The 24,614-nt window shown below is 34.0% G+C and overlaps 1 protein-coding gene across 1 annotated transcript; it reads right to left on the bottom strand.

Annotated features, from left to right (window-relative positions):
- Nucleotides 1-10,958: 10,958 nt before the first annotated feature.
- Nucleotides 10,959-12,616, bottom strand: LOC143258643 (cuticle protein 10.9-like). The gene is made up of 3 exons (XM_076517898.1): nucleotides 12,398-12,616; nucleotides 11,905-11,973; nucleotides 10,959-11,629 (listed from the first exon to the last, which is right to left on the bottom strand). The coding sequence occupies exons 1-3, from the start codon at nucleotides 12,407-12,409 to the stop codon at nucleotides 11,255-11,257; spliced, it is 456 nt and encodes a 151-aa protein (XP_076374013.1). The 5' UTR covers nucleotides 12,410-12,616; the 3' UTR covers nucleotides 10,959-11,254.
- Between the last annotated feature and the right edge of the window lie 11,998 nt (nucleotides 12,617-24,614).

The raw sequence follows: 24,614 nt of genomic DNA on the forward strand, positions 1-24,614 counted from the left end.
ACTATGTAGAAAAGCTAACAACGTTTCGACCTTCGTCGGTCATCGTCAGGTTCACAAAGAAAGAAAGAGGTAACTGACCACCTTCAAACATGTAGTCAGCTATTGGTCACTCACCTCTTTCTTTCTTTGTAAACCTGACGATGACCGAAGAAGGTCGAAACGTTGTTGGCTTTTCTACATAGTGCTTTTTCTATCCATACTAGCCGTTATTTATATATATAATTGCCTGCACACTGTTAAAGAAAACCCAACCCTAAAATGAATAACATTTGAACTTTTATGTCATACCACGTCAATCCTATAAGAGAGTTTATGTAAGTGAAACCAGAAGAATTGTTTACACGAGACTGTCTAAACATAAAAAAGGACATTAAATTTTGTCTTGAGAAAGATTCTAGCCAACAAATCGATTGGATACCAACAATAATTTTATACCAAACATACAACAACATATAAAAAAGAATCGTCAAAAGTTGCTTCATCAAAAACGTTTCTCATTTCAACACCTACCAAGTCCATTGTAGCTAAAGAACTTCCTGACATCTCGTGTCGTTTAGAGAATTGGAAGGTCTGAAATCACGTAGATGTCGTTGACCAATTTTCACGCCGGAAGACGACGTGACACTAAAGAAAATAAACGAATGTGTTGAAACTAATTTAACCAGTACAAAACTTCTTACAGTTTGTTTCATTAACTGTAGTTTTTCACTAACACATGTTATAGTGCTCATTTTATATTCTTCATGATACAATTAACACTATCTAGCACATTCATGCTTAAAGAGATCAACAGCATCATTACACATTCTTCATGAGGCTATTATTTTTTCCTGGTGGTTAAGATTTTTGTTTTCTTTTGGGATGAAGGTTGTATTATTTTTTCTGGCTACATCAGGATACGTTTCACTTTTAAATTTTCTTACAGAAGTTGATTTGGTAAAGTAAAAATGCGAAGCAAATTATAAAAATAACCACTGGTATTGGGTCTGGACAACGCTGATTTCAAAGTAAAAATCATCAAAAACTACAACAGCAATTTGTCAACAAATATGTTTTTATTTGTAGAGCCTAAGTTAAGAAAATAATTTTATTTTTAACCATTAATACCAAGAATGAAAATGTCATAACAATCAATAGATGACGTCTATGAACAAATATGTATTTATTAGTAAACACATCTTAATATAAGTAAAGGATATTTAATACGTATTTTAACAATATTATTAGAACAAACCTTCACGTAAAAGATAAACGTTAATCGGTAATTGAACAATATGTGTTATCGGAAACCATTTCTAAATACTAGGATTATGTTATTTTATGGTCATCATCAGTGTTTTCGCGAGCTGTCAACAGATGTTAAACTACGTCAAATCAATATGCTACTTTTTATCCACAACTTAGTGGCTCATAAAATGGCTCTGAGTAACTATTTTGTTTTCAAATACAAACTATTAGTTCAGAGCTCTATCATCTCTTGGTTGATTTGAGATCTAATTACAGCTTCGGACTCAGAAGGTCAACGCTTACGTATGATGCCCGAAGTTTCAGATTAACTTACTCTAGTCCTGCCTAAAATAATTTAAATTTTCGGGTAGGCTAGTAGAGATCTAGATGAGAAATAAAATCGAATCGAGTATACGCTCGTCCCACGCTAAGTATAGCTGTAACATAAAAATATAACTAACAGAAGAATTGTTCCAGCGTTGAAAGAAGTTTCTTAACAGTATAAGTAGTTTTATCAAGAGGAAAGACATGGAGATAGAAAACTGTTAAAATCGGTCACCTTAAAAAAACAAGATGAAATCCTAAGTACTCGCGGTACTTGAAATTCTTTCACCGTTGGAACAATTCTTGTTATCATTAGGTGACCCAAAAAACCATGAGTTGGAGTTGAATTGTAACGTTAATGTTTATTTCCTTCAGAAGAATGCTATTGCCGTCTGTTGATAAATATTATTACTAATTTTTTCCTTTCTGTTATAATATCCAAACGATACATTATACAAGTGTGTATGTGTGTGCCAAAACTATACCATGTCTACATTGCAAAAAATATCCTTTAAACAATAGCAAAGGCGGTTGCATACAAAAGAAAAACAGAGAATTTAAACCAAAAAACAAACTTAGTCAAATTTGTCTTAAAAATAATATAACTATGAAAGCAAAACACCACCACTTATATGCCTGTGAAGTAGATAATAAAAAGTATGGTGTAAAATATCTTAAAAGGGTTTAAGAATGAAACGGAATCACAAATAACCGTAAGTTATTTAAATCTTTCAAATTATAAATTTATACTATGGAAATGAAAAAATTAACCAGTCATTTAGCTATAAATGCGTCAAAGTCTGTTTATGAAAACAAGATATTTACTACCAGAAAACCGAAAGTAAAAGAACTAAAATTGTACCTTTTAATATGAGGTAGCAAAACCAGAAATATAAAAGTTTGGACATTAATGATATTGGAAAAATCCCAGTGCTTTAAGATGGAAAAACATAAAGCACCTTAGATGTCAGAGAAAACAAACAAACAAAGGCTCTATTAAGTATAAATCCACATAATTAGCTATCTGTGTTTCGCCCACTGCGAGTTTCTAACCTACAGACTTAACGCTGAGCATTGGAAGGGGAGCTGTAAAACCAAAATAAAAAATATGCTTAATCACCAATATCAAACATGTAGACAGTACTCTAGAAGATTGTTGACATTTGAATATCCCTGTTTCAGTGTATCTGTTTCAAGATTTTATTGTTCTTTGCCATTACTTAGGCCCTGGCATGGCCTAGCGCGTTAAGGCGTGCGCTTCGTAATCTGAGGGTCACGGGTTCGCGCCCGAGTCGCGCCAAACATGCTCGCCCTCCCATCCGTGGGGGCATTATAATGTGACGGTCAATCCCACTATTCGTTGGTAAAAGAGTAGCCCAAGAGCTGGCAGTGGGTGGTGATGACTAGCTGCCTTCCCTCTAGTCTTACACTGCTAAATTAGGGACGGCTAGCATAGATAGCCCTCGAGTAGCTTTGTGCGAAATTCCAAAAAAACCAAAAAACCAAACCAAAGCCATTACTTATTCAATGCCGTAGCCATGGCGATTGCATCATTTTCATCACATGACGTAGCTTTACTTAAGCAAGTGAAAATTTAAAAACATGGCTGAATGTTTATCTATATAATTATAATAGTTCTGTCTGTTGTATGTCCATGTAGCTGCTTCGTTGGGTGTGAATGGATTTTCAATAAATTTGGTATGAAGATCTATTTGTTCCATGTGAAAATATGTACAAATTTGCAATTTCATCTTTTGTGTTTAGCAATTTTTATGGGCGTTTTTAGTGGTTTTTTCTTTTACAATCACACATAAAGAAAACTCTTCATGTCCAAAGATAACCTTTCATTAACCATGAATTTACATAACTTCCATCCAGGGTACTTCAGCTAGCTTCCTAATTATTTTTGTAAAATACATCATAATAAATATGAGAAATTAACGTAAGTGTTGGGCAATTTTTTCTAATTAGTGACACTTTATGAGACATACATTTTCTGGGGACAACATTCTTCATGCTGAACTGTTCCAAGAATTATCTTGTCTTAGATATCAAAAGCCGAAAGATCCTCAGTTTTATAATTTGAAACGAAATGTTACGTAAAATATTCTCTATAATTTTGTACTCGATAGTCTAAAGCTATATTTTTATATTATTTAATAGCAGTCATTGAACATTCAGAAACCATTTTCCATACCTACCTGTAACATGCTCTAATTTACAATTTGATAGTAAATATTTTTAGTCTGAATCTCATTAAATTTATAACCAATAGAGAGCCTATATTTCAACTGATTCATTGTCATAGTCGTTTTACCATGTAAGATAACAGATAATTGATAATTTGGTTTGATGTGAAAAAAAAATTCTAACAACGACCTACACTGGGAATCATAGTTATATTTCTAACTACTCAAGTCACAAGGTTAAATATGCTCGGGTAATCTGTTATCACCGGTACTACTACAAACACTATGGAATAACATTCGTCTTCTAAACAGGTGCAGTTGCGAAGATATCGTTAAATATACATTTTATCACATCACGTAGACTTAATAAAATACTTCAACTTTTTTAAAGTTTTAATTGTCAAGGCAATCTATTTTCACAAGATTAGTAAAACGTGTTAATTTAAAAGGGGGAAGAGAGAAAGTTAAAAAATACAGAAAGAAGCTAAAATAAATTTCAAAGGTTCTATTTTCAAGCCTAAAAATCGGAAGTCTAGAAAAAAAAGGTAATCAAACAAGGCTGAAAGTAGTGTCTGTATTATGCTTTGAAGCTACGAGTCACTATTTTAGCTCCGGGTCAGTAGTGTTTATCAATGTTAATGAAGTGAAAATAGGAATTTTCAACAGTTTACTGCTGCATTGACATCCACCCAACCATCATACTGAACTTATTCAAAATAAATAACAGATGTAGAACAAAGAATTAATACATGCACTAATATGAAACTACAATAAACAAAATGTAAAGATGTTCTTAAAGGACTGCCTTGAAGGCAAAGATTGTTTTATTACAGATTTAACGACCAGCTTCCACCAATGTTGCGGTGTAATTTAATAAAAAACAGCAGTAACGAGACAGATTAATCCAAACGGAATAATGTTTCTAAGACACTTCAGATTAGTGACTCAATAACAGTTTCTCATGTTACTCCTACATGACACATATGTATGTGTTTCAACAGCTTACTATGAAGAAGTTTTTGCTAGAATAAGCCATACAAATAATGCATGCAAAATAGACAACGGCGACACACTTGTTATCGTCATTTACCATCGTCACCTTTACATTTATTATTTAAAAATAGTAATAACTACATGAAATATTACCATATTCAGTGGTAATAAATGCTGCATAGGCACTCACGATTCCGGCTAAGTTTCAGAAACAATCACCACCATCGTTTGTTTGTTGTTCCCTATATGTTGGTGCAATTTCAACCAAACTTTGTTGGATTGTAGTGGGAAATAAGAGGAATTTTAATGGAGAACTCACTATCCGTTCAACTAATTGTTGCTTTTATTGAACGTTTATTACAGTTGACGTAAGCTAACTACATTCACAGATAGTGCCACGTTCTAACACGAAAAAATATTATTAAATTTTGTGTAACCAACATACACAAAATGTGGGGGAGGGCACACAAACGTCTTATATATCTCTGAAAGTGCGCTAGCACTCTCTATGGGTGATTGCAATGAAAAAATGGCCACCACAATTGCAACAATGCACAAACACAGCTGAAGCTTTTACTCCATCAGTCACCATAAGGCTGATATGAAGAGCCGTTTCTTGGGATATGCTTACTTCTTACTTTGACCTGTAACCTTTCAACTTCGTTCTCGTAAGACACTTCTATGGCCAATGATTGTCAATTAATTAATCATGTGAAACGCAGTGGAAGGACATAAAACTGTTAAAGAGTTTGGTGTTGAAAGCGGGTAACATACACCACCCCTTCCACCACTACATTGTCCATTACCTTTTAATACGGCCAGCATGGCCAGGTAGGTTAAGGTATTCGACTCGTAATCCGAGAGTCGCGGGTTCGAATCCCTGTCGCATAAAACATGGTCGCCCTTTTAGCCGTGCGAACGTTATATATGACGATCAATTCCACTATTCGTTGATAAAAGAGTAGCCCAAGAGTTGGCGGTGGGTGGTGATGACTAGCTGTAGCTGCCTTCCCTCTAGTCTTACACTGCTAAATTAGGGACGGCTAGCACAGATAGCCTTCGAGTAGCTTTGTGCGAAATTCCAAAACAAACAAACAAACAAACAAAACTTATAATGAATACTGTAATCATATGTTATGTTATAAATAAATTTTTGTGTTATTTATCATACTATCCTTCCCTCATGTGTTTTTATTTTTAAGTTGAAAATTCGGACAAAACACGAGTACATTATCTTGTCAATAATAATAACGTGGACAAATGGGTAAATCATGATTTTGTCTTACAATGGCTAAACCACCTGCTTTGTTTGTTATCAATGTTTGGTTGATTTGTAACTGTTGAAAAAAGAAGGTTTCAAGTGTTGTTTCCAGAATGACTATGACTTTTACGGTGATTTTTGCCCGAAAGTTCTATTAGAGTGTTGAGCAAGTTCCTATGCAACCATTATTATGAACTCTCATGGCTCATGATATATCTTCTTATCAGATATGTAATAATGTGATTAACAAAATTTTAAGTTATCTAAGTTCCATCACTTTAATGCCAATAATATCTACAATTACACAACTTTTTCTTATTTACAAGACATTCTCACTCTGGTCTTTAAATGTATGTTGCTCAATATATGTAAAACTTAAAGGAAGTTTTACAAATCAACCAGCAGTAAATTTGTAGATACGTGTTTGTTTGTTTTTTTGCTAGTTGCATTACTATCAGAATGCTTTAAAAAATCCATAACAATATTTATTTGTTGATTTATCAAATTCATGCAGAGTAGTTCATCTACATCATTCGTTTCTATGATGATAGACTAGAGGAAAGATCACCAGTCAACATCACTCACCATCAAGTCTTATGCTACTCTAATCGAATTGTGGGATTTGATTATCACTCTTATAGCTTATCCATGTCCCCATAGTGCGAAGCACGATATTTTTCCTTGTACCCATACTGATTTACAAATAAGAATTAAAGTGGGGATTAATAACATATTATCATTTATTTTGTAAGTATAATTAGGTACTGAGATAAATCAAGTACATTTTTGGACTCTAACCTTTAATTAAAAAGATTAAAGGACGCATTTTGCGTTGTTAGACTCAACCACTTATTTGGGCAGAGCTTTGAAAGATGAAAATAAGAAAAGGGAAAATAAAAATAAAAAGCTTTTTAGCATTTACTAGGAAAAATGTAAACACTATGAAATTAGCCTAAATACTAGCTATTTATTATAGCTTTGTTTGTTTGTTTTACGAAAAGTCATATTAAGCTACCTGGTTTGTCCACCAGGGGAACACATAGTATAGAATAAAATTTATTAGAACAAATAACAGATAATACGTATGTTATTTATCCAATAATTTTATATTTTCTGTAACAGAATTTTAGAAATTCAGGTTGATGATATTTATTTATACTTTTGAAATTTATTCACTTAAAAATGTTATATGTAAATCCTGTGTATACGAGAAAGGCAGAAAGTTATATTCTACTGTTATAAATGCGCGATATTCTTATACAAAAACCAAGTACCAAACCGAAACAAAAGGTAAGTTAAAGATCCCCAAAATAGCTGACGTTGCAATGAACAAACTCGGAATACGCTAACAACCATATAGCTCATTTAATTGAAGTATCTGATTTATTTTATAGGGATCATTTGAACGTCTATCACCAAATTCATATCAACAATTCTATATAAAACAAAGCGTTTTCCCCGAAGTTGAGCCAACTTTACAAATAGTTTATTATGAAAAGGTTGTATATGGTTGGAGAAGAGCGGTGTCAGCCTCTTTCTGGCATTGGAGTGAGCTAGACAAAAAAAATAAAAAATATAAGGATGGTAGCGCTGTAGCACTTGTGAGCACACGTACTGTTTGTAGTACGTAAGGAGTGAGCTAGACAAAAAAAAAATATATATATAAGGATGGTGGCGCTGTAGCACTTGTGAGCACACGTACTGTTTGTAGTACGTAAGGAGTGAACTAGATTTAACTGTAAGCATTTTTCATTGGTTGTATTATAGAACTTCTAGTAGTGCTCAGTTAAACAGGATGAGCGGCTTAAATATAATTCAGGCGCGTTTTGTTTCTAAAAATTGCTCAATGTCTTGGAAATTATGTATCCAAATGTTCTGTCAGCTCAGTTTTCGAGCCCATAACCATCATTCATTAATGATATGCTAAGTATGATAGGTAATAACACAAGATTCCTAACTTTGTAATAATTGAGAAGATATTACCAGATTTCTCATAAATATTTAAAAGCTCAGAAAGTAAGAGCCCAGCCCACATAATCTTGCGATAAAAAAATCTCTTCTAATTTTGAGATAATAATGTAGCACTTAAAAGTGTAGTGTGTAAATGTCAACGAGCAATATAACCTGATACCTCGGAAAGAAAGGAACACTACTTCTCATGTTTAGTAATTGTTTTACTGTAGTTAGTCCCAGTTATAGTTATTAGATGTTTGTTGTTGGCATTCTAGTCAGCTATGAAAGTTATCTGGTACCACTTTCTCAGAAACTTTCTCTTCTGTGTTATCTTGCACAGTCAGTTGAGTAGTTTCATTATTTTACGTTTTAGAATCTGATTTATACAAAACACTACTTCCACCATCTTCTAGCTCATTGGTCTCGATCCAGGATTCCTGGTTAAGCAAGATTACAAGAGTTTGCCAAAAGTTATATGGCCCTGACTTGTTAACATGTTCTATTTACTTAATTGCGTTTAGTGGCTGTGTCGTGTATATTAACGAACCAGCCTCTTTGAGTGTCACTTTTGAACCTATCCAGCTAAAGCTGAGCTGCTTCATGCTGTTGGAACATACAAAAGCCACGCCCAGTCTCCAGCTTGGGACATTCGTTGTTTGACTGTTTTATTTCAATATCCCTTCTGATATCTGTACACTTTCCTTAGTGCTGTATTTCTGGACTTGACACGAGCATAGTCATTGAACAACTAGTCAAGTTCTGTTCTGTTGTGTATTATGCCATCAAAGCATATGATAAGTGCAAACATTCACTTGATAGTTTGTATTACCTGTTCTTCTAAGCCATTAGATTGTGGATGATAGGACAAGGTGCCTATCATTGCCCCATCCACCACTTTACAATAATTATACAATAACTGGATAGTAAAATTATCAGTTTGATCTGTGTGCATTTCTTCAGGCGTGTCAAATCACGTTATACAATACATCAAATACATGACTGTGCTAAACTGTTAATCAGTGCTTAAGACTCAACTAACCAAGTAAATTAATCGATACAGACAGCACATACCAGTTACCGTGCTTAGTCTAATTACCAATGGTGCAGCATGCCTTCAAATACTTTTACCTGATTTTATGAGTGCCGCAAACTATATGCATCTATGCTATATTTCTCAGTCTGTCACTATTGGAATCTACTACAGACCATGACGTTTCTACGCTGTGGCCCTGGACTATGCTGCAGCGTTAGGTAATAAGTCTAAAAAGAAAAGCTGTTAAAATTCTATAATTATAAATATGATCAATAATAAATATTCTTAATCACGATCCAACTGGTTAATTATAAAAACACTCAGATGACCACTCTGCCCAAGGTCATCAGTTTGGTACCTGTGCTACTAGTGGCGTTTTGGGTCTTAAATACATCTTATGAGGTTTGATCTGCTTAATGATATCACCAAACATTGAAACATAATTTTCACATGTAAGGTTATTAATTTGAAAATAATTTATGCTATATAGATGAGTTTAGCTAATACTTAAACAGTCTCACAATAGCTCAGCGATAAGTTAGAAAACTAATAATACAAAACATAGGGTATTGAATTCCGATATCTAGGTGTGCGGCCCGGCATGTCCAGGTAGTTAAGGTGCTCGACTGTAATCTGAAAATCGCTGGTTCGAGTTCCTGTCACTCCAACCATGGTCCCCTTTCAGCCGTGGGGGTGTTATAATGTTCGGACAATCCCACTAATAGTTGGTAAAAGAGTAGCTTAAGAATTGGTGGTGGGTGGTAATGACTGGCTACCTTCCCTCTAGTCTTACACTGTTAAATTAAGGACGGCTAGAGCAGATAGCTTTCGTGTAGTTTTACGCGAAATTCAAAAATAAACAAACAAATAAATCTTCTAGGAGTGCGACTCCGCAGACATACTTCTGTGCCACTAGGGGACTATTATAAATTATAATTATTATAAATTAAAGTTGATTTCTGTTCCTGTACGTTTAAGTCTAAAAAACGAGATTAAGTAACTAGTAACTCGATTTAATAAATTTCTGAATGTTTCATAGTTCAATGAATGCATATTTTTCTTGAAGAAACAATAGAAGAAGGCACTTACATTTATAATACAGTTATATCATTCGACTTCCCATCTTTAAAATTACAACGACCTGTAAACACACATTTTTTTTTTTATTGGTTGGCATAAATCTCATCAAGATAAAACGTCTTAGATTGATTCACAACACTTGTGTATTAAGTGAACAGCAGTACTTATATTGGGTTTATTATAATAATATCCTTTATCAATTAACAGGAGAAATAAGCTTCTACCTAGTTAATGCTTGTTCATTACTTTGACATTGTAATAATTTCTCTTATTTAACTTATATATTTATCTGGGAATAATGTAATATTACCAGAAACATTTTGTGATCACTCGAAATAAACACGCGATGTCCCTGAAAAGTAATTAATCGCTATGGCTTATTTCAACCAAGTTGAACACATTATTCAAATTGATAAGCAGACACATTAAGGGCTAAAAAATCTAATTAGCATATACAAGGCTAGCTTTTCTAATAAACGGGTTAAAAATAGCGACATGTCTTGAAAAAAATCATTTTTAAAAATTATGAAATCTGCTTTATGAATTTTTTTTTTCTAATATGAAATAGGTGAAAAAGTTGTTTTCAAATGCTGTCGAATTCAGTTTGTACTTAGTTATTCCTATGTTATGTTTCTTTTCGTACACTCAGCAAAAGCTACACTTGGGTTACCTGCAGTAGACATTGTTAATTTTTGAACCAGAGTACCCACCGTCAACTCATATGGTACCTCAATCTAAAAGCGGGATTTGATTTTTACTTTTATAACACATTGATGGCAAAGGAATGTGAAGCAGAGACTATGGAGCTCTCACTAAAGAATGATAATTATGAAACCAACGTATTGTAATTACCATAAATTATTGCTGACACAGTTTATAATAACAACAAAACCATGAGTTGTTTTATTGAAATAAATGACTGCAATAATAACACATAATAGAGGCAACTACTTCTATTTACAAACAATGGTTTGTTGGTTTAACAATATCCGGCGAGGACAAGCATTACGATTTTAGTAAAATCCCCAATGTTGACAAATAAGCATTTTTTTTAATACATGATTGATAATTGTAACACATCAAAAGCACACTCAAAACCAGCACACCCAAGCGACTGTCAGGGGTTTTGTTTTGGTCGGAAACCGATGTTTGTTTGTTTGTATTTTAAAATCAAAATATTACTTTCTGTTCTTTTTAGTACCAGCCTTTGTACAGTGGAAGGTTTGCAGGTGCGGCGATAGCAACCTTGGGGGCAACTGGAAGGGCAGCATAGGCAGAAGGAACAGCTAATTTTTTCACAACAGGAGCGGGGGCAGCAGCCTGGGAATTGATTTCAACATCCGCAGGATTCTGGTTGGCGGTACCGGGTTCGTTTGTTGAGATCCAGGCACGGAAACCTCCTTCATCGGCTACATAGTTGACCTGACGACCGGTGCCCCAAGGGTCTGTGTAGCTGTAAGATCCCTGAACGCTGCCGTAACCATCTCCACTCTCCTGACGGCTCTGTCTGGTGCCATACTCATCAACAGTGTCGTATCCGGTGTCATAAGGGTTAGGGATGTTAATGTCCTGTAGTAATACTTATAGTTACTTTTTCATTTCTCGAAACTCTAATCTCAAAAAATATAAACTATAACACTTCTTTTAGTCATTTGTTTTGAAACATAACTTTAGTAAACTAACACGTTTGGGTCATAAACGACATACCAAGTTGCTGTTTCTAAGAAGATAAAATTAACTGACATTTTGGAAAGAAAAGCGCTAATCGTAGTGAGTGTTAGCTTCATTTTAGAAAGTAAAAATAAACTTAATGGCTATTTAAGTTAATTTATAACACTACTTACATATGCAGGTGCGGCAACAGGAAGGTAGCCGGCAAAAGATCCGACAACAAGGCACAACAGAATCACGGCCTGCAAAATGGAAGGAATGAATATTAGTTACATTTTTTTTTCAGCCATGCAATACGACAAAAAACATTTAACGGAAGTATGACTAACAAGAAAACTCGATCTTGCTAACTTCAATAAATGACCTACCTAGTTAGACTTATAAGTGTGAAAACTAAAAACTTAAAAAGCTTATTTTCGTATTACCATTAAGACACAAAACTTTGAAAGGAAAGATTATCACTAGTTGGAACACTGCGTACAACTATAATATATTTCTTAGTTATGGTTATGTCAAAACCGAAATCCTCTTAAACCAATCATTTTAAATCTTAAAAAAAAATTGCTGTTTCTAAAGTTACTAACGTTACGTTAAAACTTGTTTTTCCTTACTTATTCCTACTATTGGCAAGCATGGTTTAATTTATGGTATATCCATATACCATACCTTAAACAGCATGTTGGACGTAAGTGTAATATTCCCTCTCCCTGAGTTGAGTTACACCTAAGAATATCCGATTGGAGTTATATATTGTGGCTAGATGATCGAGGTTTATATAGAGAAAACAAAATGGGTCAACGTGTAAAATAATCGCCCCACCCTGTTTGGCACGCTTTGTATATTTTTAAAATAAAGGGTTATATCGGGATTACACTGAGAGAAACTATATTGCACATGATGAAAGTGTTACGTCACACAAATGACCTATCTTGCTGTGGAATCCATAAAACGGTACCAAACACTAAACCCCCGAGGACTTACAGATAAAACAGGAAAGCACAGCGAATAAAAGGTTGTTTGGGGCAAGAAAAAGGCGGGGTTTGAATTTTTTGATGAAAGAAGCTTTGCCTGTACTTTAAACCGCGTCTGACCGGAAAACGTAACAGTACCTTATCTCAGCCAGCAGCAAACATTTTCAGTCTTCCAAGTTAAAATAAACAGACTGGAAATAAGACACCTGAATTTTTTGCGTCATGCTTTACAGCGAAATTTTTTGTTGTTTATTTAATGTTAATAACTCTATAAGAGTAAATTTGTTTTATTTGCAGGAGAACTTTAGATATAATAAACGATTTTTTTAAATTAATATGTTTTCTACGGTTGGTTGGTACGAATTTCCAGACTTACAATGCTAAAATCCGGAGTTGGCAGAGCGCAGATAACATATTGTGTGTGTACCTTTACACTGAAGTATGTACAATAACAAGTGTGCTAATAAACAATTTGTCTTCCAGTGGCACAACGGTATCTCAGCGGACGTACAACGCTAGAACCTATGATGAGCAAAACATTATACGGCTTTGTACTTAATGTCAAACAAGCTAACAAAAAAAAATATTTTCAAACTCCAAGTGAAGGAGTGCCGTACAATCACGATGAAAACTGTGTTCTAGCGATCGAATTATCGTGGAAAGTGTTTCCTAACAGTTTTATGGCACTTGCTGGGACTATATTCTTAAGAATTGTAACATATTTTGTAAAATTGAACAATTTTACTTCTATTTATTCTCTGCATTACGTTCACTTTAATTAATTTCAAATTCAATTTTCATTATAATGTAAGAATGCGACTGTATAATTCTAATGTTTTAGTTGATTTCTTTCTCAAATAGCTGGACAGAAACGTTTAATTGTTCATACTCGGGTTGGTTGGTCGCTAGCCATCTCTAATTTAGCAGTGTGAGACTAGAGGGAAGGCAGCTAGTCATCACTACCCACCGCCACCTCTTGGGCTGCTCTTTTACTAACGAATAGTGGGATTGACCGTCGCATAATCACGCCCCCACGGCTGAAAGGGCGAACATGTGTAGTGTGATGGTGATTCGAGCCCGCGACTCTAGGACTACGAATCGACTACCTTAACCATCTGGGTTTATACTCGAAACAATATCCAGTGTATTGTGTTCATGATATTATTCTCAAAGAAAAAAATATCCAAGTTCTACTTAAAATAAAACAAAGACAAAACATTTCTTTGGTCTCCTAATTCATATGAGCCTAGCTTTGTTACATGTGGAGGGCATAAATAAAAAAGAGATGAACACATTATGGATCACCGTTTATGTGTTCCATACAATAGTATGCAACAGTATCAAGAAGGAGCTTCGAATATATATGAGTTCAACGAGGTATGGGCTTATCAAGATAAGGCTCTCAGTCATACCTCCTGCTCAGCCGAAAAATAACGTAACAATTATTTATGCTATTCCATACGAAAACATGCCAGTAAAATTGCGTGATGCAGATACTATAGATTTCTGTTGAAAGGAACAGTGATAAGCCATTGGCCCCTTACACTTGGTGAATTACGGAAAGCATGCAGGGAGAAGTTTTGTCCTTATGCGGTGAAAAATACGCTGCAGGGCTACTTTCAAGATGCACATTGTGAGATACATTTCGGAATTGGCGACACGTATCATTTACTATAAAGAGATAGTGATACTCCAAAATCAGTTTATTGTAACATATTCAACCTTCTATATAATCATACCAAAACTGACATCTTTTGATATTTTTATGCCACTTGTATGACAAAATACAACAAATATTACTCGAAATGTAAACTTAAATTTAGAAGTTTCCGTGAAACTATAGTTTACAAAAAGAATGTAAATTACAATATTCAGTTTATCCATGACAAGATTAGTGTTGTAAGTCACTTTGTTGTTTGTGAATATTAAATTACTTTTTTGACACTAGGAAAGAGATTGTTGTCAATTGGTTTAATCGTATTTATAATTGCCTTTTTTTTTTTTTTTGCTTAAGAAGAACATCTTCTTAAAAATGGTTAAACTGCGTTTAGGATTGTTTTTCATTAAATTATGTTTAGCCCTTTCTTTATTAGATGTTATATTCGGTGAAATGAACAAGTTTACGAATTTACATGCTTAAACATCATGTTAGATATGAAGTAACACCCAATAGATCTCTATTCTCTAAGTCTCACAACTGATGTAACAAAAGTTTCTTATCCCCATCATTGATATCATTTCATTAGCAATTTTTATGACAAAGTTTATGAAAATATCAGAAGATATGTATAACAAGATATCAAAACTTACTTTTTCATAATATTCAATATTTGAGCATATTTTGACATTTGAGCTATCTTAAAAATCCATATCGACTTATTTAAACCAGTGACTGCCTGTGGACGTGGGGTTTTCCTAATAGTCTCCATTTCTGGTCTCTCTACAATCTCCCACAGTATAGGTTGGTCATATCGCCTTAAAAGTGGGCCTAAGTAAGTTGGATTGTTGGCTAGACTTTCCTATAAATATAAATTGCAGTCATGGTTTTGGTGAATTGATTAGAACTAGGAAAGCACTCATTCTTCTTTATCTATGAGTCTTTGATTTTAGTCACTTGGTTCTGGTTTATTCACACTGAAAATGATATTTTCAGCCATCTTTTTTTCTTAACATTTGAGAATAAATGACCTTAAAATACCAAAATATATTATTTTTCTTCAGTTGAGTTGTCAATATTTCGCTTTTCAGCTCCTTCGGGAAAGTTTCACTCAAACACAAACTGAGAGTACAAAGCTTCAAAGTGCCCAGTTAAAGAAATATAACAAATTTTATTGTTTTTAAGGTTGTTTATTTCTAGTGTTCAATGTTTATATATATGTATAATTTGTACTATAGAAATTAAACATTTTCGATCTTGTTAACAATTTAAAAAAAAATTCAGTGTATGTGTATGTGTGTGTGTGCCGCTCAAATTATCGGTTTCTCAAATATGCCCCGTGTAAAAATATGTTGTATGTAGCATATCTCGCATATCTCTGCTAAGCCGTGTGTAACTGTTTTCTATTTCTGCTATTGTTAGTTATGATATTGTGGCTGTTTCTTAAAGTTTACATCTTTAAACTCCACTGTGGTCCATTCTAGAACACAAGGCAATTGATATATAATTTATTACCTGTTTGTAAACGATGAACTAAATTATGTTTTTCTTCTTAATGTAGAAAGTAGTTTACCAGCTGAAAGTTCTCTAAATAAGAGTAATACATAGTTTTTAAAGAGTTTGACTGAATACGTACAAAATATAAATTTCATTCCTAAAGAATACTAGTGCACTATAGACGTTATAAAGGGGTTATTATTAGTTTATCAAAACAATATTTCAGGTTTCATTCTGTTCCTGGTACTACTTTCTTCATTATCAATATTCCTAATTATAATGGTTGAGGTTACGTATTACTGTCCATCGACGGCAGTTTTGATTATAATAAGTTTTTGCTACAGACGTCTAAGTCAGTTTTAAATAATATATTTTGATAAACTTTCCACAATCCTTTCACTTAAGATGAACATCAGCTATCAAGGCCAAGTTAAACAGTTGAAAACATAAAATATATTATAGCTGCCTTTATTGCGTTGAAGGATGCGTTCGAGAAGTTTGCGATGATTCCAATTTCTTCCGAGATCTTTTTCATGAAAGTAATTGTATATTCTGCACTTAAAAATTGTAAACTTCTGGCAAACGAACCTTTGTTAACTTAAAACCCTAGATTATTATTATTTAAAGTAACGGAAAACATGCCATGGTCTTACCCATTGCCTTATTAGTCAGTTGGTTCTCTTTTGAAACCATAAACTTTATGAGAGGAAGTTTTACGAAATGTTATGCTCTTTGGTTCTAGATCTTTCAAAAATATGGATAGTATATTTGAGAAGGAAGTTATATTATTTTAGCTATAATATGTCTATGGTACGATTGCATGTAAAAATGATCCTGAAACTAAATAAGGATGTGCTACATCTTGTGTCTTTGATAACACTCCATTACATACCATGTGCAAATTATTAATATAACGTGTGATTAACTTTTTGTATTCAACGATACTGATGCTTCATATGTTAGAATTATTATGTAATAAACATAAGCAGAACATTTTCTTGAGTATGTTGTACATATTGTAGTCCTCTATACTCTGGCAAATAATACAAGATATCTCTACATAGAATAAGAGATTATTAGGTTTGAAGATAAAATTTGTTGACATTCTGGAAAATGTTTTAGACATTGCCCTTATGATATCATCAAGATGACCATCATACAGCACAAGTGAAATAACTAAAGCACTTCACGTCTTTATTATTTAGCGGTTAGTTTTGCACTACGGTACTCAACATTCGTAAAGAAAAATAATTAATAAACTACAGTAACATTTGATACGCATTGCATTCCACGATATATAAACATGCAAATAGAAAAAAAAATCATGCTTTATACTATCTACGCTGTTTACTTTTTAGCATTTCAACACAAAAATTTATAAGGAAATAATATACTTGTGAAAATTTCAAGAAATTCTCTTAAGCATGGCGGGTCATAACTTAACAATATGGCAGCTAAATCATACATCAAAAAATCATCAACATATTTCTATATAAGTGTTCTGAATACTTATATATTTCCTATTATTCAACGAGGAAGCTATCTAAAAATAACAATAAATACGTACAATGCCAAATTTACCATTCCTTTCACTTCTTCTCTTCGGCCAGGTGGTTCAGGCACTCGACTCGTAATCCGAGGGTCGCGGAGTCGAATCCCAGTCACACCAAACATGCTCGCCCTTTCACTTTATAATGTGACGATCAATCCCACTATCCGTTGGTAAAAGAGTAGTCCAAGAGTTACAGTTACGACAGAAAGTGTTCGTACCCCTGCGTCCCGAGTAGTTTTTTGCTCATAACTTAAAAAGTATCACGGTTAGGCTAATAGACGTATACTTTATTACAAATATTATACTAACACATATCTAAATACATTTGTATGGAAATTAAACGACAAATAAACTGTTTATAAACAAATAACTAAAACTAGGAGGAGCAGAAACTGTTCGTACAGTTCAGAACGTGTGAAAAAACTGATATTCCCGTGAAACTTTTGTTTAGTTTGGCGAATAAACTACATTATAACATTCCAGCACTAGACACTGGGTTCATAATTTTGGAATTTAGCTAGCAAAACATTTACTTTCGGCAATTTAACGCCGTCTCCGTCATTATCTGATGGTCATCATGGCGAACAGGAAACAACTGTCCAGTGATTTAAAAAAACCGAATTATTGTAAAATACAAGTCTCGTGTGTCTCTTTCCGGTATTGCTACACAACTTAATGTGCCAAAATCTACTGTTCAAAGCGTAATTGTCAAGTTTAAGATTACAGGATCAACTGCTAACCTCCCTCGTTTCGAACGTCCCACCAAAATTCCAGAGAGAACCAAGAGGAAGGTTCTCAGAGAAGTTAGTAGGAACGCTCATTTAACCAGTAGTGACATACAGAAACTGATAAGGGAAACTGGGGTTGAAGTAAGCACCTCTACAGTTATGAACACGTTACGCTCTTCTGGGTTCAAAGCATGCCGTCCTCGTAGAACTCCATATTTAAAGCCTGTTTATTTAGAAGCACGATTGAGGTATGCAAGAAAGCATGTAGATAAATCCTTTACCTATTGGAAGAGTATTCTTTGGTCAGACGAGACTAAAATCGAGCTTTTCCGCCACAATGATGTTGCAATATTTTCCATGAGAAGAGAGAACGAAATTTCCAATGAACATCGTTTCTACAGTTAAACACGGAGGTGACTCGATCATGATATGGGGTTTCTTCAGCTCTTCTGGTGTAGGCAGCCTTCACGGCGTCAACAGATTCATGAAAAAAGAAGAGTATGTTGATATATTAGGCACTTATATCAAGAATGATGCTCGAAACTTGCGGCTAGGGCGTCGTTGGATCTTCCAGCCGACAATGGAAGCACACATCGAAATATGTGCAATCCCGGTTGGAACCATATAAGCGTTCTGGAGTGGCCATCGCAGTCACCCGATCTCAACCCAATTGAAAACGTTTGGTATGAGTTGAAGACCAGGGTTCATCAGCGTCACCCGAAAACCTTGCAAGAGTTGGAGGCCTTCTGTAAAGAAGAATGGAAGAAATACCAGTTGAGTACTGTCAAACGATCATGGAGGGCTATGAGGAGAGATTGCGCCAAGTAATTCACCTGAAAGACTACACAACTGACCATTACACTAGACGCACGAACAATTTCTACCCCTCCTATGTTTGTTTATTTGTTTATAAACAGTTTATACGTCGTTCAATTTACATAAAAATTTATGTAGATATGTGTTAGTATAATATTTATAAAATACTGTACTTTCATTATTCTAATCGTGATAATTTTTAAGTTATGAAGAAAAACTACTTACGACCCAGGGGTACGAACTCTTTCTGTCGTAACTGAAAGTTGACTTAGTTGGTTTCCTTGCATTGAAATAGCGTAGTATCATTACGCTTATAATGATAAAGTACCATATTTTCAAAATAGTATATTATTCTTAATGTTTGTTTCTTTTATTCTTTTCAGTTGCAAAATAACTGTTTATCTAAATGTTTTTTGTATTTCTTGATCTACATAATTAAAACACGAGTTAATCTAACTCTCATTTCCTTGCTTTTCAATTTCAAGTCTCATTGAGGTTGTAAAAGACTGGTTTCAAGGTTAAAGTTAAATTGAAGACATGTCTCAGACTTCAGAAGAGTATAGGTGGAAATGGTAACGCCCATGGATCTGAAGGTCACAGTAAAATACGAAATTAAGTAAAATGTACTATTACAGCGTACTACAGACGGTAGGTTTTTTGTTTTAATTTCGCACAAAGCTACTCGAGAGCTGTCGGCGATAGCCGTCCCTAATTTGGCAGTGTAAGACTAAAGGGAAGGCAGCTAGTCATCACCACTCACCGCCAACTCTTGGGCTACTCTTTTACCAACGAATAGTGGGATTGACCGTTATATTATAACACCCCACGGCTGACATGGCGAGCATGTTTGGCGTGACGGGGATTCGAACCCTCGGATTACGAGTCGAGTGCCTTAACCATCTGGCCATATCGGGCCCCGGAAGGTAGGATAGATGCATTTTAGATAAAGGTTGATAATTATGTTTTTACTTTAATTTTTATGTGTTGAATCAAAATACCTAGGTTACTAAATTTCAAATTTTTAGGAAATACCCATAAAATAGAAGCAAAATACTACGGTTACTTTTCTCTCCACAATTCTGAGGATTTGATTTATAACTAAATAAACAATATTTGCATGATAACGTCCTTTAAACCTGGCAACTATTATTTTGTTTCAAATTTATTGTTTTTTAAGCATTTAAAGCACGAATTTAAATTAATAATCTTAAATCCTATATAATTCTATATAGTGAACCTTTACAAAAATTATGTTTGAGAATAGTAATGATGGTTGGTTAAGATTTGGAAAACATCGTTGTTAATTTGAACACGATTAAATAATAAACTTATATGTATTTAATAAAAGGTTAAATAAAGTTTTTTACAAACTAAAAAGAGAAAACTCAAATTACTACTACATTTATTTAGATTGGCTAAAAGCTTCAAACTATTGATTTCATACAAATTTACACTTGGTGTAAGATTTCAATGTTCCAAACTTCAAATCTCCAGAGGAAGGTTTAGAAATAAAGAATAGGAAGCCCCTTCTTCCTTATCACTAAAGTGTCCTTTACTCAAAGTGTGGCATTACAAAAAACCGCGTTACGGGAAAGACACTTAGTATGTTATAAATTTTCATACATGGTATTTATTTACATGAAGGTCCTAAACGTTACTGACTCATACATTCAACTTTATTGTCATGTTTCTAACACCCACAAAGACAGTGTTACTTGCGTTTACGGCACAGTGTTCCATAACATTTTGTGCACTGACAAGTGATAATCTCCTACCTCAAAGAATGCTCTTTGATTATTAATATGATCATTGATTTTAATCACTGGTTATTATTATTGCATTGTTGCAACTATTTGAGGGCAGCTGCTGGTTACAAATTAAAATAGTCACAGTAGGTTGAAGGGCTTCTAATTCCAATGGATGTAAATCTGCTAGTTTAACCTTTTAAAATATGAGGAATGATAGATCAACTTGTATTAACATAACAAAGTACCTATGAAAATATCTGCTTCACAAGATTCCATTTTCTTCAGCGGCACGGCGATATAACTGCGGACTTATACTGCTACACACCGGGTTTCGATACTCATTGTAGACAGAGCACAGATAATCCATTGTGTAGCTTTGTGCTTATGTTTAAATAAATTATAAACCATAAAATTGTCATATATTTTGTTGAGTCATAATATATACATTTACATAATTTACATAAGATTATTTATAAAATAATTAATTTTCGACCATGTTGAGTAATAAATTTGATAAAGAAGCAAAGTTATTATACGTATTATATCGTTATTCAGTGTGTAAAATACACATATCTTGTAACTTGTGGGTACTCACATTAAATGTAGCGTGGAGGCACTTAGAGGAAAGAAAATGTAACCTAGTTGTGTATGTATACATATATATACACACATTTCTATGAATATTATATAAGCTCACAGGGAATCGTATGTATCACCATTCAACACCATTCAAAAAATTAACACTGAGCCAAAGGGATTGAACGTGATTTTGGTTTTTTTTTAATGTCATTTTAGAATGTTCTAGACACACCAAATACTATAAAAAAAGATAAAAAGTGACAAACGATTATTCTATCAGGTTCTCAAAAACTTTGATATGTGCAGTTGAATAATAAATAAAAATTAATTTAACGAGCTAATTAACTATGTTGATATTCCTAGGAATCCATCTAAACGGAAAAATTCAGTTGTCTCGGTAGTCTGGCAATTAAATCGTATCTGTATGGACCTAAATATCATATAATAACACCCTAACCACCATGACATATTGTATATATATATATATGTAGAGAGAGAGAGAGGCTTAAACAATTTTGCTATTATAAATCCTGTGTTCGTACCCCTGGGTCGTGAGTAGTTTTTCTTCATAACTTAAAAGGTATCACGATTAGGATAATAAAAGTACAGTATTTTATAAATATTATACTAACTCACATCTACATAAATTTTTATGTAAATTGAACGACATATAAACTGTTTATAAACAAATAAACAAACATAGGAGGGGCAGAACTTGTTCATGCGTTTAGTTTAATGGTCAGTTGTGTCGTCTTTCAGGTGAATTACTTGGCGCAATCTCTCCTCATAGCCCTCCATGATGGTTTGACAGTACTCGACTGGTATTTTTTTCCATTCTTCTTTACAGAAGGCCTCCAACTCTTGCAAGGTTTTCGGGTGACGCTGATGAACCCTGGTCTTCAACTCATACCAAACGTTTTCAATTGGGTAGAGATCGGGTGACTGCAATGGCCACTCCAGAACGCTTATATGGTTCCAACCGGGATTGCACATACTTCGATGTGTGCTCAGGGTCGTTGACAGTTGGAAGATCCAACGACGCCCAAGCCGCAACTTCCGAGCATCATTCTTGATATAAGTGCTTAATATATCAACGTACTCTTCTTTTTTCATGATTCTGTTGACGCGGTGAAGGCTACCTACACCAGAAGAGCTGAAGGAACCCCATAGCATGATCGAGTCACCTCCGTGTTTAACTGTAGAAACGACGTTCTTTGGAAGATTTCGTTCCCTCTTCTCATGGAAAATATTGCGAACATCATTGTGGTGGAAAGGCTCGATTTTAGTCTCGTCTGACTAAAGAATACTCTTCCAATAGGTAAAGGGTTTATCTACATGCTTTCTTGCATACCTCAATCGTGCTTCTAAATAAACAGGCTTTAAATATTGAGTTCTACGAGGACGGCATACTTTAAACCCAGAAGAGCGTAACATGTTCATCACTGTAGAGGTGCTTACTTCAACCCCAGTTTCCCTTACCAGTTTCTGTATGTCACTACTGGTTAAATGAGCGTTCCTACTAACTTCTCTGAGAACCTTCCTCTTGGTTCTCTCTGGAATTTTGGTGGGAGGTTCGGAACGAGGGAGGTTAACAGTTGATCCTGTAAGCTTAAACTTGGCAATTGTGCTTTGAACAGTATATTTTGGCACATTAAGTTGTGTAGCAATACCGGAAAGAGACACACGAGACTTGTATTTTACAATAATTCGGTTTTTTTAAATCACTGGACAGTTGTTTCCTGTTCGCCATGATGACCATCAGATAATGACGGAGACGGCGTTAAATTGCCGAAAGTAAATGTTTTGCTGGCTAAATTCCAAAATTATGAACCCAGTGTCTAGTGCTGGAATGTTATAATGTAGTTTATTCGCCAAACTAAACAAAAGTTTCACGGGAATATCAGTTTTTTCACACGTTCTGAACTGTACGAACAGTTTCTGCTCCTCCTAGTTTTGGTAATTTGTTTATAAACAGTTTATTTGTCGTTTAATTTCCATACAAATGTATTTAGATATGTGTTAGTATAATATTTGTAATAAAGTATACGCCTATTAGCCTAACCGTGATACTTTTTAAGTTATGAGCAAAAAACTACTCGGGAACAGGGTAAGAACACTTTCTGTCGTAACTGTATATTTACTCTTGTATATGGTGTGTATCGACGCTGCTTACAGTTTGTCCGAGTAAGTATATATATATATATAATTATTTATGCAAGATTATATTAACTGGTAGGGAATAATATGTATAGTATGAATACCAGTCAAAATGTCAGTGACAGTCAGAAAAATAACACAAAAACATGAGGAGTTGACGTTACTTTTGCTTTTCTACTGTCATTTTAAAGCATTTTTGCGAACCAAATACTAATAAAACAACTAAAGATTAAAGCAACAAACGATTATTCTATTGGAAGTATTCAAGAAACACTAATATCTGCAGTTAAGTAAGAAAACATGAGCGATCCAATTAGCTACAAACTAATAAGGTAACCGTGTCTATGACAAACTCAGTTTTTGCTTAAATAGAACCTAAGTCTCATGAATACAAACTTTTTTAACACTTCAATGTATTTTTAATCATTTCCTCTAGGTTCGTAGGAAATATGAAAAAACCTTTATTTAAAGTTGTGATATGATTGTTTCAAAATTTATCATTCCACTCTTTATATTTTGCTTTAGTTTGAAACGGAATGTTTGTTACTAGTAAGCCACAGAAATGAACTTGAGGCTTGTACCCCTTATCTGTTGACAGTCTAGAGTGCTTCAGTCTTATAAATAGTCTATTAGAACATCGTAAATACCAAATGACCCATGTGAGATTACAATCCTACAGTTAGTGGAGAAAGGAGTTATAATCTTGCACATAACAATTTCAACTACCAGAGGTGATGTCATTTCCAAAGACGGTTTGGTTTTTGTAGTTAATTTCTATCTTATTTGTGTAAAGGCTCTGAAGGTTCATTTAATTCAGCTTGCTTTAATTCTAAATCTTTTTCTTACATTTGGTTTGTTTAAATTGCTTGTTTATTTTTACTTTTTAACCCTCGTATACCCTTGATTTACTTAACGGTAACTTGATTAACGGTAACAAGCTGAAGAAAGAATGCATTCTATCTTTATAAACAAAAATGTATGAAACTATTATTTAGTAAACATACTAATTACTGTATTGATCACGATCTTTACCAACGTACCTTAATTTTTGAAAAACTGACATTCCTTTAGGCAGGATTAGAGCAGATTAATCTATTAGACTTTGGGCATGGTCAAATACATCAACCTAAAGACTTTGACCCCCTCAGTCTAAATTTTAAATTTGATCTCAAGTCGGT

This window comes from Tachypleus tridentatus, chromosome 8 (assembly GCF_004210375.1).
Source record: "Tachypleus tridentatus isolate NWPU-2018 chromosome 8, ASM421037v1, whole genome shotgun sequence".
Taxonomy (NCBI): domain Eukaryota; kingdom Metazoa; phylum Arthropoda; class Merostomata; order Xiphosura; family Limulidae; genus Tachypleus; species Tachypleus tridentatus.

Bases quoted from the DNA above. Each gene is read 5' to 3' on its own strand.
- LOC143258643 (XM_076517898.1), bottom strand. The intron at 11,630-11,904 runs GTAAGTAGTGTT...GTATTACTACAG, and splicing joins CTGTTGCCGCACCTGCATAT to GACATTAACATCCCTAACCC.